This window comes from Micromesistius poutassou (assembly GCF_964030765.1).
Source record: "Micromesistius poutassou genome assembly, chromosome: 12".
Lineage (NCBI taxonomy): Eukaryota > Metazoa > Chordata > Actinopteri > Gadiformes > Gadidae > Micromesistius > Micromesistius poutassou.
This window is the reverse complement of record NC_140282.1, coordinates 8,877,874-8,898,920: the sequence shown is the minus strand read 5'-3', so window position 1 is coordinate 8,898,920 and position 21,047 is coordinate 8,877,874. Positions and strand designations below refer to the sequence as shown.

At 45.3% G+C, this 21,047-nt stretch overlaps 1 protein-coding gene across 1 annotated transcript in view; it reads left to right on the top strand.

Moving 5' to 3' along the window:
* Positions 1-206: 206 nt before the first annotated feature.
* LOC311356160 (protein kinase C-binding protein NELL1-like) overlaps positions 207-21,047 on the top strand; it is a gene marked incomplete at both ends in the record, with an annotated part of 54,075 nt that continues 33,234 nt past the window's right edge. Inside the window, 2 exons of the mRNA XM_084475920.1 lie at positions 207-255; positions 758-886. Coding sequence (XP_084332046.1) covers positions 207-255; positions 758-886 — 178 coding nt within the window. The remainder of the gene's footprint in view (positions 256-757; positions 887-21,047) is intronic.

The following is a 21,047-nucleotide window of genomic DNA, read 5'->3' as shown; positions in this document are numbered from 1 at the left end:
CCCGTCCTGAGATAAGATCCTCCTGTAGCGCACCACGGGCTCCCCTCCTCCCGCTCAGTGGTACGGTCGGGACGGCTGCTCTGCACCGTGGAGCGACGCGCCGAGGTTCAGTCTCATCGCAGCGGGCACGGTGGAGGACTGCCGGTTACGCGCACGGGCATCGGGAGCATCAGAGGGAAACTGTACAGCAGAACAAACAAACACAAATGGATATTTTGGTGACTTTGATACCTCTTTTCTTCCTCACAAAACCAGGTAAGTCCAGCAGGCGTTCAGATGACACCCCGGGATGGCGTTCTGGTTTTAGTCCACACCTGGTCTGCTGGGGTACCTCGCTGCCCGGGGATCTGCGCCTTTGCGCGCGGGCAGGCTGTACGTTTAGTGGGTCGACCACCCATAAGAATGAACTGTTTATTTACACTCTTATCTTGCACTGAAACGAACGTAGTAAGGTCAAATGTAGTTCGTTGCAGATTGCAGGATTATTCCTGCGCATAGCGCACATAGCCCATGAGGAAAACAGGTGTTGGCATGGTAAACACACACCAAACAAAAATAAACGTCTATTCAATCTTCATGCAATTCGGGATAGCCTACTTGCTATTTCTTCTGCACATATATAATTCACATTTTATGAATACCAATGTCAATTTTCATCTCCTCTATCTACTGTAGGCTATGTGTCAAAGCAATATGTCTGTATGTACTTCTTCATCATGTCAGTTACACACTGTTGTTGGACGTCCTCTCTCAACAGTTTTGGGTTTTGGATCAGATCAAGATTACCAGATTGATATCATCAATGAACTTGACCTGGCTAATGCCACCTATGGAATTACCCAAGTCGCGGGGCTACACAACAGCAGCAAAGCCTTCTTGTTTCGAGGTAAATAATTCATGTGTGCGCGCGTATGTGTGTGTGTGCGTGTGTGCACCAGAATGCGTGTCCTTGTGCCGACACAGATCAACTTAATATGCATGCTCTCTGAGTGTTATCAATGTCACATCTTTCGGTCACAGGACATCGCCAGCATCGCTCCTGATTACAATTCATTTGACCTCGATTGCCAATGTTCAATGTATCATCATCATCATCATCATCATCAGACAGCGTCCAGCCTTATAATTGCTGTAACATTGGGACCGGTCTAGCTGTTAATTGGCTTTGTGCTGTAACTTCAGCCTGCGTGTCTGGGCGGTTCACCGGTTACTTAATGCAATGTATGTATGTACTACTAATGGGTTATCATCATTTGTTCACAATTTAAATAGCTTTAACATTGACCTTATTCACGTAACATTCTAGTTTTGTTGCATTTACCCAAGATATGAAATGCCACAATTTTGAGTCATTTGCATACTGTGTGTGTGTGTGTGTGTGTGTGTGTAATGTGTGATGTGTGTGCCTCCACGTGTCTGATGGGTGTTGATCCACAGGAGTGAATCGTTAATCATCTTCTCAACCCCAAAATAACAAATAACAGGAAAATGTGCCCCTCATGAAAATAATAACACAGCAGTTTCTCATTTAAGAAGGGGGGGGGGGGGGGGGGGTGTGTGTCAGACGGGATATTAGCGCAGCGGTTGTAGCGTAGCGTCAGGGGTGTACCCGTACCACACAATGTGTGACTCCATTGGGCTTAGATTCCTGCTTTTCCTTTATGTATCGATGAAAAGAGACGTTGCTGCAGTCTGCCTTGGAAGATGGCATCGCCACTTCAACTTCCCCCCACCCCCTCCCTGTTATCAACCCCTCGTACCCACCAGGCTCCCCCCCCCCCCCCCCCCCCCCACAACCCCACAACCCACTGACCAGACCGTGTGAAAGCAGGGGGTCTTAGCCATGAGGGAGGGGGACTATTGAACGAGTGAGCCCGAGACCCGAGCTTTCCGTCATGACCTATTTAACACTTTGCCCACTGCCGTGTTGATTTATGGCAGCGACCAGCCCCGCGTCGCCTCTCTCAGCCTTCAGACCCAATTGAACCTCAACTGGATTCCTTAAAAATAAAACAAATATAAAAGTTGGAAAGACTGGTTGTAATCAAGTGTCAATATTTTTTGGAGGGGAATATTTATGTGCTTATGAAACATGCTATAGGCAATGTGTAGACCTTAAATATTTATTATAGTTTGGTTTTGCCACACTGTACACTCCAGCTGTTTGATTGAGTCAGCTCGTGGGGTCCACGGTGTGTTTTAATGATTCTGTGGGGATGTTGGTGGTCGTCTCTGTGAGGAGAGAGGGATCGGATATCACTGCTTCCCTTATGATTCTTTGTCCAGCATCGGTGCTGAGGTGTGTATGAGGTGCACTATGGTGATGTGTAAGTGCGCAGTGCTGATGTGCACTTGCGCAATGCTGATGTGAGTGTGCACGGCGCAGATGTGAGCGTGCACGGTGATGAATTTAGCATGCACAGTGCTGATGTGCACGTGCACAGTGCTGATGTGCACAGTGCTGATGTGCACGGTACTGATGTGAGCATGCACAGTGCTGATGGGAGCGTGCACGTGCACTAATGTGCTTGTGCACAGTGCTGATGTGTGTGGCCGCAGAGAGGTCTCATACTCTGTGGTATTACAGTACAACGTAACAGGGAATATCCTGCGAGCAAACTATGTGTGTGAGCCAAATTGCTCCTGCGTTAATGTTGGTGCAGGTACACTTTTCAGTCTGCGTTTTGTAGCCAACCAACTGGGTCATAAAATATTGTTGCTTCTACACAATCAAATATGGAGGCTGATTTTTATCAGAGACTTGTATGTGTTTTTGTGTGTTTTCTCTGTATGCTTCCTATTGTCCTACTGTCAAATACACTTTTTATTCAGACCACTATTTCGCCATTAGTAATTTTCCACTACATTTCTCCAATGGTAATAATGACCATGTAATAATTGAGATGGTGCAGTAGGAGGCATCTATGTGTGTTAAGTAAAATAAATTGCATTTTCAGTGGCCAACATAATAATACACAATTTAAAAAACATGCATGCATCCAGAAGACATGCTGCACCGATGCCTGATGCATGGATGCGAAAAACTGGATATCTTTTCTTTAATTACACAAGCAGTTTGTGTGTAGGCATCTCCTCTGTGGCATGAAGTAGGCACAACCACTAGTTGAGGTAGGGTTGACCTATATCCTCCTAAGTTAGTATGAGCAACCTTTAAACCAAATTCAAAAAGGTCCAGTTAGAGAATATTTAGGTGCGGAACATCTTAATGTCTAAATTAGCATTAGCGTTATGATTCAGTGCTGTTTATATGGAAGAAGCCTAGTAGTTGTATCAATGTCTGTCTGTAGTCAACAGCTGAATTAAATAGAATAAAGAAAGTACAATTAATTTATACCTCAATAATGCTATGTTTTCACATTGAAAATGAGGTATTAGTACTATATAATAAGTAAATTGTATTCTCTCATTTCAAGTAAAATAAGGACTGCATTTACAAAAAAAACATAATGGCAGGAGCTTGTGAAAAATGTGCATCTTAAAATAAAGTGAAGTAAAAGATAGGCTATCGCTCAAGTTTTACTTCCTTTTTTTCTGTTCACTTTATTGTCATCAACAGCCTTAACAAATTTTATCAGCAATCTCAACACATTGTAAAAACGGTACAGCTTAAATGCCTAATTCCTCTCCGTCTCTGTATTTCCTCCTTAAAGGGATGATATCATACCACCAGGTGTGAGTGTGATTAGCCATTACAAGCCGTTTGAAGATCTGCCCTTCCCTGTGCCTTAATGACATCACTAGTGAGCTTGTCCACCTAGATGTGTGATGGATCGATCAGCAACATTTGCTGCAGTCCACTGGGTACCACTGGGCTGGTGGACTGATCTAGCCAGCGTACATCTAGGTGAACACACCCCCGTGTGATGTCACTAAAGGGCTGATTATGGTTCCACGTCAACGTGGTCCTTGCACCTTGCGTTGCGTCGACGTGAAACCATGATCAGCCTTTAAGGCACAGGGAAGGGCCGATTTTCAAACGGGTTGTAACGGCTGATCACACTCACACCTGGTGGCATGATATCACCCCTTTAAATCCCACTCCCCCACTCTCTTGCTCAGTGAGAGAAGTAAGCTCTAGATCGTCCTGTCGGGATCTTAAATCTGGGCTGGGAGGGCGTCGGAGCCATTCTCATACACATGTAGAGGTGTTCATTGGTGAGGCTGGAACAATATTTGGCTGTTCACCGTGTTTAACGCTGCCTCACTGCTTCAAGAGATATACTGGTGTTGAACTGCCAGTGGGACAAAGGAACTGTCTATTGTGGATTTAAAGCTATTTTTGCGTTCTGCTTTTCTCAATTTAGAGTGTGACATGTTAAATTACTTTCCTCTAAACGTCCCCGCCTCAGAATGCACAGATTTGATTGGCTGAGCAGCAGCACGTGAGATGATTTACAACATATGCAATTGGTCCGTGAGACTCCTGGGCTGTTAAACCAGTCCTGTAATAGCTTCAAGAGCTGCTCCAGTTAAACTAGCACCGCTCTGTCAAAACGTAATAATTCTCAATAATTGATCCGTTATAATAGGATGCCGTCTGGCTCCGGACCTGTAACGAGCTCCGTGTTTTAGTGACCTCTGCTACAAACCAATAAAACCTGATTAATCATGTAGTTTGTTCTCAGCATAATTTCTTCTTTGAATCCTGACAGCGTTTATGACTTGATTTGAACACGGCCAACACTAATATCCCACAAACTGAATCCAAATATGGCTTATTGTTTTAGTTTAAGCAAATTTTGGTCCACACCACGCTCAACGTCTGTTTTCTAGCGGTGGTGGTGGTGGAATCTGCCTATTATTACCACTTGTCAGCTTGTGTGCATTTTAAGAACTGAAATAGATCGTGCCTAGCCGGAATCCAAGCCTGAAATCACTTTCTTCCGGAGGTTCTCAAATAACTCATCTATGGTGTGTGGATCCAAAATTGTAGCCATAGGAATGCTCCAAAGTCCACCACTCACTCGTCTTAACATCTTCTGACAGATCTTTGAAGTTGCGGTTATATGCTAGATGGAAACACACTGTTGGTTTCTTTTCCTTTTGTGAAATCCAGGCGCTTACTTAAACTGTGTTTATTTCATAGGAAGTCATATTCTTGTTGCCCAAGCAAGTGACCAGTTTAGGAGGCTTGGGGCAACACATACGGGTGCTAAACGGAGAGTATTGGCCCTTTGTTATGCCTGCAAGGCATTAACCTCACACAAATAGAAGGCAAAGAAAGAACCCCCAAATGATAAAATATGAGTGTGTTTAACTGCAAATCAAGGGTTCACAAGGTGAGGCAGGGGTTATAGTCTCTCGAAAGAAAGCCTTTCTATTGTCTCAGTAGGCATTGAAGGTTGTTTTGTTTCTTGTTGTTGTTGCTGCACTCCATCTTGGGTCTTTCTCTGCTCCTTTGAACCCTGCAGACTCCCTGTTTTAGTTGTAGAATGACCAGCGCTTAAATATATACACATACAGGCTAAAAGGTATAGCATTGATGCTAGTCGCAGCTAGGCCTTTTGGTTTGCGTTTCTTCTATTTATGTTTGCTTTCTTGTACGTTTTGCAGAAAGTGAATCATTTCCACACACCTTTGCATAACAATGCATCACATTAGCATATATGATTACAGCATTCCGGCAATTCTTCCCGTGCTGCTCTAGATAGAATCATACGACTGTCATAAGACTGTCAATAGTCATAGACCTAACAAAATCTTGTTTAATATCACACACCGAGATGTAAAATCAATATTTACACAATGTGATTGTTTCAGAAATGTTATCTGATTCGTATTTACCTCCGTGAAGGAGGAATTAATTACAGGTGAGTGGAAAAGGCAATCACCCCCAAACTGGATTGGCTCTTCCCTTCAATCCCGGGCTCCTGGGTACCTGGATACCTGGGAAGGCAAGGAGGCTAAAATTACAGGGAGCGGATCCACATTTCACCACAGCCTGCTTTGTTCGTGGCATATCAGCAATGTGCATGTTACTCCTGTTTTAGAAGGCAGGAGTATGCCAATCTTTGTTATGGTCGACTGAAATGTTATCGTGTTTGTGTCAGGCAATTGGGCAGGAGAAGGGGCTTGGCTTCCCTCATATGGATCCATCAGTGTTCTTATGTGGGAGACGAGGCTGCCTGGAAAAGAGGGAAAGGGAGAACGGGGAATGTGGGACGGAGGCATAGAGCTCGCAGTGGCAGACTTCTACTGCCTTCACACCCACAATATATATAAATATATATTCGTTTTTTTCTGGTTTAAGGAGCATGGTTTGGGGATTATGAAAATGTAAAAATACAGAAGAGTGCAAAATGTATTTGTGGTAACACCAATGCCGCAGTCAAAAAAAAAGAAGGCTTTAAAAACACAAATTATAAAATGTACTTGGAAATCTTTGCTTTGGTAAACCAAAACAAAAGGTGAACCGGGTGTGAACTTGCAGTACCTCACCACTCTCAAGTTGCAGAGCACACTACCCTGGCATCCATCGCAGCGGCTATTTTTAGCTCTGGTCTCCTTTTTGAGTTTCATGTGGCACAGATATCACAGAGAATGCCCGCATGCCGCCAGCTCCCAGTGGAGGCACTGGCCGGCCCTCAGACCCGCTGCAGATGAGCCAGGCAGCGTAGGAACCGCGAGGGTCCCTGGCTCCGGCTATCAAACCTTTCATCTTTTATGCATGAGTTTCCCCGGCTGTCCTCGTGGCGGAGGCGGCGAGACATTCGTCCCACCGCACAGGAACCACGGCGGAATTATTTCCTCTGAATAATTCATCGGACACAAGGGTGATATCTTTCAAAGGGGACAGCAATAGCTCTATCGCCCGCCCCCGCCCCCCCCCCTGCTGTCAAATTAAAGGTAGCCTGGATAGTGGGGGCCACGTACCAGAGCCTCTCTTTGGAACTGGGAAACGGGGGGAATTATGTCATTGTCCGCGGCTGGCGAGGCTCTCTGTAACCGAGGCTCGCTCTGGTTCACAGCTCGCTTCTTTCTGTGGAGAAGCTTGTGCTGGATTCTCTGCGTGTTTGTAAGGACCAGGTCGTTGTTTAGTGTGTAGTACAGGGTTTTAAAAGACTAGGTAGTAGTTTAGTGTGTAGTACAGGGTTTTAAAAGACTAGGTAGTTGGTTAGTGTAGTACAGGGTTTTAAAAGACTAGGTAGTAGTTTAGTGTGTAGTACAGGGTTTTAAAAGACCAGATCGTTGGTTAGTGTGTAGTACAGGGTTTTAAAAGACCAGGTAGTTGGTTAGTGTGTAGTGTTTTAAAAGACTAGGTAGTAGGTTATTGTGTAGTTCAGTGTTTTAAAAGACTAGGTAGTTGGTTAATGATTAATACAGTGTTTTAAAAGACCAGGTAGTTGATTAGTGTGTATTACAGTGTTAAAATAATTATAATAGTGTTTTAAGAGCAGATCATATTGACAGGACCCCATCCTTGAGCACAGATCTACTACCACTAAGCTCTGCTAATAAAGGAGTGTGTGTCTGTAATACAGACATACACGTCAGAGTAAAACAGATTGATCATACAGACTCTGTATGATCAATCTGTTTTACTCTGACGTGTAATAATGGTTTTCCTCAGCTGTTAAGATACATTCTTCCCACCCAAAGCACCACCGCTTTGGTAATGTCTCTGCGAATCCTTTTTTGAATTTGAATTTGGCAATTCTCTGTAAACCACACCACACTCTTAAGAAGATAGTATGCTGCTTAACAATTCATCTTAGAGTGAGAGCATCTCTGCTTTTCAGCAGCAGAACTTGACTATTTACAAGACATTTAAAGCAATTCATCATATCCTACTCCAGGGCCCTCCGTTATTCAGGCTCATTATCACACCGGCAGTGAGAAAGGTTGTCCGCTTCACTCACCGTGTAGCTCTCTCTGTCCTCCACAGAATAAGCAGGGAAATTAACCCACAAAATAAACGCAAACACCTTGAGCAGCAAGCCATTCAGTTTCATTTCAGTGTAGCAGAGTATTTTCCACTGCACGACTGTGCTGTGCAGATAACTAAGAGGCCTCTTCTCTGTCACAATGTGGCCGTGATCAGTGCTCCTCACCCGGCACGCCTTTATTTTGATGCTATCATGTCCACTGTAATTGCTTTTACCTTCATTACTATGGCGCTGTAACCTTATGTTCAATTTGTTCCACGACAATCTATCCTGACATATATTTATTTTTTATTACAGCCTTTGGGCGGCTTATTACAGGGGGGGAAAGTAATAATCCTGTGTGTACTGTTGTTACGGCGTCCTAACTAAATGGCATGGTGTGAACTTTAGACGTGGCTCTCGGTGGACCGCAGTGTATCACACAAACAACGCATCATCGTGAACGAGGGAAGAGACAGAAGGGTAATAATAGCAGACACACAAGTGTAAAAACAAAAACAAGAACACTGGCTCATGAGCCGCTCTCTCGTGGATGACTATTACCAATCGACTGAGACTCAGCTCTGTTCCTGATTAGCAAGGAAGTGCAGCTGACGAGCTGATCTCAGAAACGGAGCCCTCGATGACGTGCCGATAGGGGCTCCACGGAACAGGAACACAACGGCCATCAGATGATGCGCTCAGCCACTGGGTTGGGTCCTGATTGTCGTGGAGATATGACAGAACATGGACTGCATTCATACAGCGCTTTTCTAACCAGTTGCCCCTCAAAGCGCTTTACAATTCTGTTCCATTCATGCACACGTTCACACACCGACGGCAGTGTCGACCACGCAAGGTGACAGCCAGCTTGTCGGGAGCAGTGAGGGTGAGGCGTCTCGCTCAGGGACACCTCGACACTCGGCTAGGAGGAGCCGGGGATCGAACTAGCAACCTTCCGGTTACCAGCCAACCCACTCTACCTCCTGAGCCACATGCCGTCAGATGCTACAAAAAACATATTCCACTACATTTAAACGTCAATATATTGTCATGATAAAAAACACATTAGGGAAAACACAGGTACGTTCTCTCGACTTATGCGTCCCATTCAGCGTTCTCGGCTTTGCGCCGAGAACGGCTCGGCTTTCACTGCCTGTTCCTTCACAGCTACTGATAAGAAAAGAACCTGGTGCTTCATATCTCTTTCTGTTCGGCTGAGTATAATTCCGAAGGCATTACAGGTTGTGTCAGCTGGTCACAGTATCTGCGGGACCTCGACCCTCCCGACGCACTCCAGAACGGGGAGGCGGCTGACCTTGTGCTTATTACTATGGAGATGAGCACCCAGTGTAATCTCCCCCTCCTCCGTCTGCCTGGCGCCACCGCCTCTACCTCCTTCACATCGGGAAGCACTCGCTACCGCAAACACGCACGCATGCACCACACGCACGCACCACGCGCACGCACGCACGCATGCAGGCACATACACGCTTGCAGGCACGCACATACAGACGCACGTACCGCACACATGCCATACGCACACATTAACTCCCACATCACATTCACATCACAAACCACTTGCTCACGCATGCACGCACACACGGAAATACACGCACGCACACACAGGCATGCCAGCGCCTGTGTGGTTCAGAGCGCTGTCACAAAATCAGCTTCTCTTCCAATTTCATTCCCCCGTCACTACTCTTTCTGAAAGAGCCACAGAGAACGGATCTGCATATTCCTTGGCGCCATCAAGGAGCATCTGCCATTTTTTCTTTATCCAAGAGATCCAAATTTATTTTATGTCATGTTTGAGAGGAGCTGATCCAACTGCTCTGCACGGTGGGGGTGTGTTCACGTCCTGGCAGGGCGACAGTGTGAGAGTGGGAGAGGGTTTTTAAACCAACACATATTCAAGACCAGCAAAGAACCTGGAGGGAACAGTAATGGCATAGGTTTGAATGAATGGCTATGACTATATTGACTGTCCTGTGGCTTAACTCTGGTCAGGAGATACAACGTATAGCGAAGATGTACACCCTGTTGTGATCCCTGCCAGCTGGAATGAAGTCCTAGATCTGTTCAGCCTGGTAGCCTCGATTTAGAAGTCTCTTTTCTGACTCTTTCATACGCTGTGGTGAAAACACTGCTTTTACCGGCTTAGCTCCACGGCAACTAATCGTCCTGCAACTGAGGAGTAGGCTGGTTGGAATCTCCGCCATGTTGACATGTCATTGAGCAAGGCACTAAGGGGTCGAGCTGTGTGGTGAATACTAACTTGTCGTAGTGTATCGTAGCATGCATGAATGTAAAGCATACAGTTTTTTGCGCTTTGAGAAGCTATAGGGAATGAAAAGAAAAGGATATTTACATAACACCGGTGTTCTTGTCCAGTTTGCATTGTCAGCATGATTAACAATGGTTTTCCAGTAGAAATACGAGATATACAACAAAGCCTGTGCTATATCTGTAACTCAATGTTATTTAAACAGGATCTAGGATCTTTAAACAGGATCTACATTAGGGGTAACTTATGATGCCTGACCCATCACAAACACTGGCCTACTTGTCCCGGTCCCACACCCTTTACGTAACATCACAAATCATACCTGGCTTGATAGATCACACATCATCACAGATCCATATTCATGGACACGGCGTTGACTGCTCTGACTCTCTGCTGCGGTACATCAAACGCCGCCATCTTTGAGAGACCAAGACTCAACGTTTATATTTCACCAGTTTCAATCGAGTCTCTTATGTATTCATAGGAATTCATTTGATGTATATTTTATATGAAATACTTTCACTCCACATTTCACCGATCATAAATCACAGAATAAAAAGGATTCCGGTTGAGAAATGTTAACCTTATATCTTGCTTTTGATGCTTTTTACACTTTAATATTAGTTTAAAGTCTTGTCTATGTATGCATCTCTACGTAACAGACCCTTTCCACAGAGGCATACTGTAGCACAAACTCAGTTGTCACTTCACACATAATCACACTAATTATGGGTCAATTTTTTGTATAAAATATTTTCTCTCCACATATCACATATCATAAACCACTGAGTAAAAACAACCCATTGAAATAGGCTGAGAAATGTAAACCTTATCTTGCTTTTCATGCAGAAAAAACCCAATTGGTTTAGTGGCCAGTCTTGTCTATGCATGTATCTCTAATTAAGAGACCCTTTCAACAGAGGCAGACTGGAGGACTAACACAGGTGTCACTCATCAGACTAATTATGGGTCCGCTCCTTTTATGTACCAGGGCACAGGTGGCCGCCTCAACGAGTGCAGAGAAGTCGACTACCGTCGCCCCGGTACATGAAAGGAGCAGACCCCAATGAGTGTTATTAGAGACACCTGTGACAAATGGTGTTTTTTTCGACCCATTCAGAACCTCTGAGTTAGTGGCGTTAATAGGCCGACCGCTTTGGAAGTCTGCCTGTAATAATGCTATGAATATATATTTTACAGTACTCTCTGGGAGCGGGGACAATATATAATGCTGAATAAAACCACAATGACACTAAATGGCCCATCAGGGAAACTGTGAAGGCATGATTGGAGCAAAGCAAGTGAGAACCTGCGACAATGGAGTTTTTAGGTGTAGAAAATGAAAGTAGAAAGTGACCCGTGTGTATCAGACACTTTGAAGTCACAGAGGAGAACGCTTTAGGAGTTGCACACTTGTAGAGCACTTTACCGCCGGTGCACGAATCCTATTCTACAAATCACACGTTTGGAAATTTGTACGCTCATATTTTGTGCTACAGTTGCTGCAGTGAATATGGTGCAAAACACATTCACACTCACACCCGTAAGTCATGGAGACAGAGTGTGCACATCCGCAAATCGGTATGTGAATTCATGGAATGATAGTAGTTGCAACCCTGTAGAATACCAAAAATGGGTGACAGTATTGTATAGTGACAGGAACGTGATGTTTTTGTAGCTCAAACACAAGTCAATAACCGCTAACTGCTTGGATCTTCTGCTACAATTGCGAGTCTTTCGCTGACGAATGACGTGCTCTTACTCTTGCATCCTGTTTCTCAGCTGCTCAGTTGTTTGGCTCCAATAAAACGTCATAGTTCAATCCTTATTAATTCATAGTAGAAAAACTCCAAGCCATTTTTGACAGTGTTTATTTTATCCCAGTAAATAAATAAAAAAAATGCCTCATTTGTCGGACGGCAAACTTTGAATCAACTTTGAATTTATGGACACATTTTTGGATCTGGGTGACCGGGGACTTCAAAAAAATATATAATTTTGCTGATCATAAACCAGTGAAGGCGCTAAAGTGTGACACGGCTGCTGCCTGACAGATACTCTACTTAGACTGTCACTGCGGCGATTCACGATGCACTCCTAAGTTGTAAACAGGATTTCATGTTTTTTTTTCATCCTCCTCTCTGTTAAGCAATGCGGATCAAAGGAACATGAGTGCACCAAAAGGCAATCTGTCATTTTGTTTTAGTCAGGGTTACCGGAGAGAGAGAGCCGTGTGAAATATATATGAAAAAAGTCTCGAGTCGCGCCGGCGCCGCCGGAGCTTTTCATCTGTCTCACGGTGCTCTGTGTGTGTGTGTCTCGGAGGCGACGCGCCGAACAACCAAGGCAGCGTCTTTTGATGAATGCAGTGCAGGCTTATTCAATCTCCCTGCTAAATGAATCCGGTTTGAGGTGGTTTGCTCCCGGAGCCGCCTCTTCCACGCAGGACGGCTAGGTGGGGGTGGTGGTGGGGTGGTGGTGGAGGGGTGGGGGTGGTGGAGGTGGAGGAGGAGAGGCGTCAGTGCGCCTACAGGTCTGGTACCACCGGGTTATTATCACTCAGGCTTTTGGTTTTACAGTGTGTTGCGTCTGAGCCCTGGTGAATGAATCAAAGTGACTTTCTGGAGGATGTAGGTTTCATCACATGGCGCTCGTTACTCCCCCCCACACAGACACACCATCTTTCCTCTCTCCTTATCCCCCCCACCCCCCACCACCACCACACTCCTCATCTCGTCTGCACACTTACTCACAACCCACACCGACTGTGGAGGAATAGCGGAGGAACGGGGAAACAAGAGGTACGCAGACTCCTCGCTTCAGGCTCCTTGTTTGCCGTGAAGAGAGGAGGGGGTGGGGGTGGGGGGGGAGGTGGCCGTCTTTTCTGCTCACTTCAATAATTAATGTGTCTTGACTTCCTAATCCGAACCCCCACCTGTATGCAAAGCCCCCGAACGCACTCGATCTCTCCCCAAACTGCAGCGTCCCCCGGGAGGGAGACAGGCAGCGGCTGTGGAGACATCCCTCTCCCGCGCTGGGGAGCCGGCCCGTCGTAAATCTGGGTTCCTCATGATGGGTAATTAATGCAGTTTTAGACGGCATTTCTCATGGTGGTTTATTCCCCCGGCGGGAGGGTTGTATTTCTCCCTGTGTCTCACCCGTGTTCGGGGGAGGGTTGTAAATTGCGTCGCGTTGTGTATTCACGTCAGAGGCACTCCGGGAAGAAAATAAGAATTGCCTAGTTGGGTGTGAGCTGCAAGCCAAGCTCAAGTCAGCAGGTGCCGTCGTGTGTGTGTGTGTGTGTGTGTGTGTGTGTGTGTGTGTGTGTGTGTGTGTGTGTGTGTGTGTGTGTGTGTGTGTGTCTGTGTGTGTGTGTGTGTGTGTGTGTGTCTGTGTGTGTGTGTGTGTGTGTGTGTGTGTGTGTGTGTGTGTGTGTGAGAGACAAGTATGTGTGTGTGTGTGTGTGTGTGTGTGTGTGTGAGTAAGTACGTGTGTGTGACAAGTACACACGTGTGTGTGTGTGTGTGTGTGTGACAAGTACACGTGTGTGTGTGTGTGTGTATGAGAGAGGTGTGTGCGAGGTGTACGTGTGTGCGCGTGTCCTTGCAGCCACAGACGTGATGGTCACAGGTGCTTGCCTTTGTTCTGCCACTGAGCTGTGACAGAGATGATTCCTGTGAGAGTAGCGTGGCGCCTTTGGGTGACCTCAGGTTGTATTATCTCCGCACGCGTCTCCTACCTGGATGTCCTTTGCTGATCTTATCAGGCTGGGCCAGACGCTCGCGCTGCCTGCACTGATCCACCCGTACGCCGGGCTCACGGCCTGCCGTCTGTCCCTGGAAGGGGAAAGCCCAAGGCTCGATCTTAAGATATTAAACAGATTCAGACGTTTGTTTATCAGATGAATGGCTAATGTAGTGACTCATTTATATTAAGTCTACATTCAGGGCATTAAGCAGAAGCTTTTATCCAAAGCGACTTACAATAAGTACATTTGTCAGAATAAAGAGAAACAGCATTACATCGCTGTCGGGACAGTAAGGATGTTCATAGAACCGAGCGCTGCACTAACAACTGTTAAACCCATTCCCCTATAACAGTATAACAATACTAGCTAGGATAAGATGCTACACAATGCACTATATTTTAACAAAGTACACACAAGTACTATATTTGAAGTGTCAAATTCAAATTTCTCTATAAACATTATAAAGATATACTAAAACTGGTATTCAAATGTTTAGCGTCATGGAACCGATACGCTACAGGTTTTCCTAAAGCAATGTTCACACTTATGCATCGGTGACCTCATTTCTTTACCGCCAAGTGTTATTCTATTCTCACAATATCTATGCCACATCAACATGCTACAGTATTCAGGCTAGTGTTGCAGCGGTGTTCAAATATTCACACAGGGGATATTCTTCTGAGAGCACCGCTGCTACGGGCAACACCGTTGTTGGACAAAAGAACGAGAGAACAGATCTTTCTCTGTCTGAATCGGACAGAGAGGAGCTGCTCCATTGCTGCAAATGTCGATGGTTTTAATAAACTAACCTTTCTTTCATTTCTAAAGCGGTTAAATTCATTCAACAAAGGTGTTATTTGTATAGCGCAAGGAGACACTATAGCTTTTTAAGGATTCCTTTTTGCTTGCTTTTGTTCTTCTTTGCTAGCAGCACCATCACAATGACTGGGGCTAGCTGGCTGCCTCTCGAATCCAGCATGTGGGTGGTTTTATCCCACAGAGCTTAAAGGTGAAATATGTAATTTTTATTTTATTTACTTTAATTTATTTTTTGCATTTTTACACTTTATGATAGAGTTAGCTAGACAGAAGGGTATGGGAGATAGTGGGGGGGGACCTGCAGCACAGGACCACGGGGCAGGACTCAAACCCGGGTCGCTGCGACCAGGACTGAGCCATAATGGTACACGCTCTACCCGGTGAGCCACCGGGGCGTCCAAATACCTCACTTTTGACTAGCTTGTACCTTCAAATCACCTGGACATATCTGTAGATAATGCTGATCGATAGGGATTCAAATAATGGTATCAATAAAATCCGGTGTTCTCTGTTTTGACATTGCAATGGTGGAACGAGCTCCCTGCCGACCAGAGTCGAGCAGAGTCGCTCACCAGCTTCCACAAGAGACTCAAGACTCACCTGTTCAGAGTTCACCTGGACTCTGCATAGCCTCCTCCCCTACCTCCCCTTCTCCTCCCATACTCTCCCAAAAACACCCCTCTTATGCACTTATAGCATAAGGGGGCGGGGGGGGGGGGGGGCAGAGTCTAGGTGAACTCTGAACAAGTCTTGCAGAACAAGTCTTGATTATATTGTTCAGTAAATAGGGTATTATGGCTGGTTATTATTTTCTTGCTTTGTGCATTCCATCATATCTTTCCCATTGTAATATTTTCCATTAATGTGTTTTCTAAATAAACACTAAACATAAGCAGCATTGCAGATCTTTATCTTTCCACTGTTTCACACTGGCCATTGCCTTCTTGCAGGGATAACTCTATAAAGGGTTCACTAGCACTCTTTGCTCAGCCACAGTGTGTGTGTATTCATCACATCTTAACAGTTTGCAGATAAGGTGGTCCGCCAAAGGCCTTGATGACAATTTAGTAGTACACCTCAAGTCAAAGGAAGGGACCCGCTGCTATAACTGTTATACTCCACAAATAACGATGCCGGCCAGCCCGTACCTCTCTCTCTTTGCTAACAAGAACGTCCTGCAGGGAGCAGCTCTCATCTTACCATCGACATTCCAAAAACCCTGCCACTCACACACACACCCACACAGCCCAGCTACTCTCTCTGGGTCAGTTCCGTCAAACAGAAGCACAGTTAGTGCAGACAGAACCCTCTCCAGAACACTGAACACCGTCCAGTTATTTTCCCACCTACTAACTGGGGCGATGGTACAATATCACACATTGCGACTCTTATAGTATACAGGTGCGAAGGTAATTAGTGGGTGATGGACGGATAGACACTTTATTCATCCCCTTGGGGAAATTCAGGTATCCAGTAGCTCATGAAGTCAGTCAACAGACAATAGTACAGTTCACAAACAAGTAAAAGTCTACCAAATAAGTCAATAAAAAGTATGCATATTGCACATCATCGAAATTGCATAAAAAAATTGGCCAGATAGCTCAGCATGACGCGGGTTCTCCTGGAGCCCTCGGTGGGTCTAGCTGTGTCAGACGGGTTCTCCTGGAGCCCTCGGTGGGTCTAGCTGTGTCAGACGGGTTCTCCTGGAGCCCTCGGTGGGTCTAGCTGTGTCAGACGGGTTCTCCTGGACCCCTCGGTGGGTCTACCTGTGTCAGACGGGTTCTCCTGGAGCCCTCGGTGGGTCTAGCTGTGTCAGACGGGTTCTCCTGGACCCCTCGGTGGGTCTAGCTGTGTCAGACGGGTTCTCCTGGAGCCCTCGGTGGGTCTAGCTGTGTCAGATGGGTTCTCCTGGACCCCTCGGTGGGTCTAGCTGTGTCAGACGGGTTCTCCTGGAGCCCTCGGTGGGTCTAGCTGTGTCAGACGGGTTCTGCTGGAGGGGCCAGGGTCCTACCTCAGACCCAGCATCAGCGGGCTCGTGAGAACACCCCGATCTCGCGGGTACACATTCAGTGTGTCTCTTTAGATCGGACCGCCATCGACCCCGATGAAAGCCTGTTCCCGAAACGTAAATGAAAAAAGGGCCAATCAGGGCTCAAGTAAGAGTTTCAGTCCATGATGATTGGGCGGCCAGCCTGCCCGTTAAACAAACCAATGGACGGCAGCACCAAAGAGTCTAGCGATCAAAACAGTTTTCATCCAAAAAAAACAGACTGAATAAAACCGTTAAAAGATTAACACAAATCTGCAGTGATTGTGTTGGAGTTAGTTTTTACAAAGTGAGCACCGTGTTTAAAAATCAATGGCTGGCCCCGTCCAAGGCCAGACGGATAATCGTTGCGAAACACAAACGTGAGTACCTGGACAGTGTCATGAGGCCACACCATCGGCATTGTGGGTAAAAGAGAACCTCAGCACTCAAGGCTACATTAGAAAACACATCAGAGTCAGCTGTTTCCCCTGTGTGCACACGTTCTGTTACTGTGATTTTGTGTTTTATGTATGTTTGGTAGTGTGTGTACCAAACCATGTTATGTTTTTATTATGTGAGAGTCTTGTGTGTGTGTGTGTGTTTGTGTGTGTGTGGGGGGGGTGTTTGCATGTGTATGTCTGTGCCTATCTGGGCAAAGTGTAAGTGTGTGACTGTGAAAGCATTGAGCACCAGCTGTGTGGTGTTAAACACAAATCTGTGCACAGGGGGATTGTACACACACACACACACACACACACACACACACACACACACACACACACACACACACACACACACCATTATTAATATCCAGTCTGTCACACTCAGGCTTAAGATTATCTGTTTGTTCTAGTGTTAGTGTGTATCATCCTGAGTGTAACAATTGTACGTGATTAGGGAGTTTGCTTCCAGGAGAACATGACACCTTCAGGCTGCATCCCCTCGACAAGTTTTGCACATTTCTGTGCAAATAATGTATGTGCAGCGTGTGATGGAGAGCCAGAATGCTAATTCCGTCATGGCGCGTGCTGGGGAATTCATAAAGTGAGGTTTTATTATGCCAATTTCTTGCCAATATCCAAGTTTACCTCTCCAACATACAGTACGTTCCCCTTGGTCTCCCTGGCTTGGCTCACTGCAGCTGTCTCTCTTCTGAAAGTGATTGATGAAGAATCTAGGAGAAGAATCTTGATAGAGAAGCGCTTTTATTTGCCCACATACCTTTCTCTCTGTGTGTCTCTCTGTCTCTGTCTCTCTCTCTGTCTCTGTTTCGCTCTCTTGCTCTTTCTCTCAATGTTTCATTCATTTCAGATCCATTAAAGGTGCGAAATGTAGTATTTAGTAGCATCTAGCGAATGGCCTTGGCAGAAATGGAATATAATATTCAGAAGTATGTTTTAATTAGTGCAAACAAAATATGAATCATCCTGTTTTCGTTACCTTAAAGTGAACCTGTTATATCTACATCCCAGAAGCCTGACATTAGTTTCAATATATGGCTTAAAGTTTGACTAAAAAACAAATTGCAATTTCCATATCTGTCAAGGAACCTCATCGCTTGACACTTGTCTGCTCAATGCTGTTGTTTACGATGATTTCCATTTGGAAGTGCCCACTGTCGTTGGTACAATTGCAACCTGAAGTAGTTGCAATCTCACCGCTATGCCACTAAATCCTCCACATAGCACCTTTTTATGATTCAGTGAGTGAGGTGTTCTTCAAATGGGATGGAGGAAGTTGGATGAGATCAGACCTCCTCTTCGGTTTGACTCACAGTCTGTTCAGCCTCCAGCCTCTCCTTCCTCCACCTTCCTCCACCTCCAGCTCCTGGCCTTTAGTCAAGCTCTTTATACAATCTCTGTTCAGACCAAAAAGTAGCTCCTTTGACCTTAGGACTGGGCATTGACCTCATTGCAACCAGCTTTTGTTTAGCAAATGATAAAAGATCCATTGACATTACATAAATGTATTTAGCTGACGCGTCCGGCGGTACTAAAGCTCAAATGAGCCAAGGGGGCTAGTCCAACTGAAATTGGAAATGTGTATTTGTCAGTTCTAAAATCCGGAATAAATAGGTACCGATACCCATTATAGACACATGGTGGTTGGTTGCTAGCATTAATAGTAGCAAATGCCATCAGAGTTACCACAGTCAAAAGTGTTGTCTTCAATGTGCTTGGATTATCTGACGACTATACATTTTTTAATGATCCATGTACCAAATATGTAAATGGAACTGCAGCAGTAAAGCAGTATGTCAAGATATCTGTAACTTGGCATTAGCCTGGCTTACCCAGATTCAACTGACCCAGAATGGTTCAATTCCAGATGCACCATTGTGGTTCTATAAGGGAAGTCTGCAAGGTAGGCATGTGCTTTCTGTTAGCCGCTCTCATGGACATGCAGATACCGCAGCCTAGCTCCAGTTCATGTGATGTACAGCACACCAGTTACCCTGAGTGTAGACTAACCGACCAGCATTTGATAATAAAATTGTGCCAGCATTGCGTCAGAGGTAGCCTCATAGTAAAAGAACCAAAGATAATGCTGGATTATCCGTGCAGCCGTTTATACTGTCAAATGACTCGAAGGATAAATCAATTGTCAAAATTAGATTAAAGTTATTTTCTGTCCATCGATTAATCAACTTTGTTGCGTCCATGTATACATAAAACATAAATATACAGATTTATTAAACACAATCTCTTGCAATCACTAGTTGCTGACAGATTCTATGGACGCGCTACCTCTCAACAGCGTTCTTCTAGAAGTGGACCTTGTCGTTACATGGCTGTTGTGTCCAGGCCAGATGGATGTGGTTGGGTAGACGTGGATGAGCATGTGAGCATGTTAATGTGTGGCATCTACACATTAAGTTATCCTCTGAGAAACCGGCATTCAGACAGGTGGAGACTGAAAACACTGTCATTGTAGCTAAGTGTGGAGGTTGCTTGCTGCTATTTTAATACGAGGTAGAATCATTCCTTATTCAAATCAATTCATACCGTTTTGCTTCTGTGCTACGTTTGATGAGAGAAACATTAGCTGGCTCACGCTGCTGCCGTTGCTGACTTTCGCTGTTTTCCGGCGCACAATGTCTTCCTGTCATTGTGACTTCCTGTCACGTTCACGGCATCTGTTGCTTTACGTATTGAATGTACAGCGAAAGGCACTTTCACACCATATGGAACATACTGTAACTGCCACCTTTGGCGAAGGAGCAGAAAACTTGGGAACTTTTTGACAGCCTAGTTAACTAATTGCCCACTGTTGACAAGCGCAGCATGACACCTCAATGTCTAGAATCTTGATTTTGACACTCTTGTCTCTTGTTGTTTTTTGGTTAATTAAACTTGAAAATGTAAGAGGCAAATAGCCAGCGAGAGGTTTGGTTGATTGGAGTGGAATTAGGCAACAATCATCAATAGACGGATAATTGCGACAATCTATCTGTGAGAATTTTCATGCTAATTTTCTGAGTGCATATACATCTAGCAACTATTAGCTCCCAGAGTTGTGTGTGTGACCACTTGTTGCATGTCATTGTTCAGTCATTGTTTGTTTACAATTATTCAGAGGACTCTGATTGGACTCTGTGTGAGAGAGAGAGAGAGAGAGAGAGAGAGAGAGAGAGAGAGAGAGAGAGAGAGAGAGAGAGAGAGAGAGAGAGAGGAGAGAGAGAGAGAGAGAGAGAGAGAGAGAGAGAGAGAGAGAGAGAGAGAGAGAGAGAGAGAGAGAGAAGGCAGCAGGAGTGTGCGACTAGATAGGTCACCCAGGGGGATTTTAAAAACCAGCCACCGACTCCCCCTGGACGGGACTGTCTGTCACCTCCAGCCCAAACCGCGAGGCTCTAGGTCAAGTCTGTCCTCTTGGTCTGCAGAAGCACATTCATCCATCAAGTACAAAAAACACATGGCAGGCTGAGGCCATTGAGAAGTCAAGTATATCTGTCTGTCTGTACATACATAATTCATGCCAGGAGTGTAGCGGTTCTGTCAAACGTAGGTACACGCGGTTTGGTACGCACGGCACTGCAAGGAAAATAAAAGAATTGAGACATTTATTTTACATTTATAACGATAATTATTACAAACAGAGGTAATTGATTAATAGCGGCATTGTTAACGTCTGTCACTGTGTTGATCGCTGGTCAATAGGGAACAGAAAGTCAGACCACAATGAAGTTGGCCAACATCCAACATGAAGCTAACCTCACTGCATGGCGGTAGAGAATGGTGAACGGAGAGAGCCAGCAGTTGTTACCTCCCCCATTGT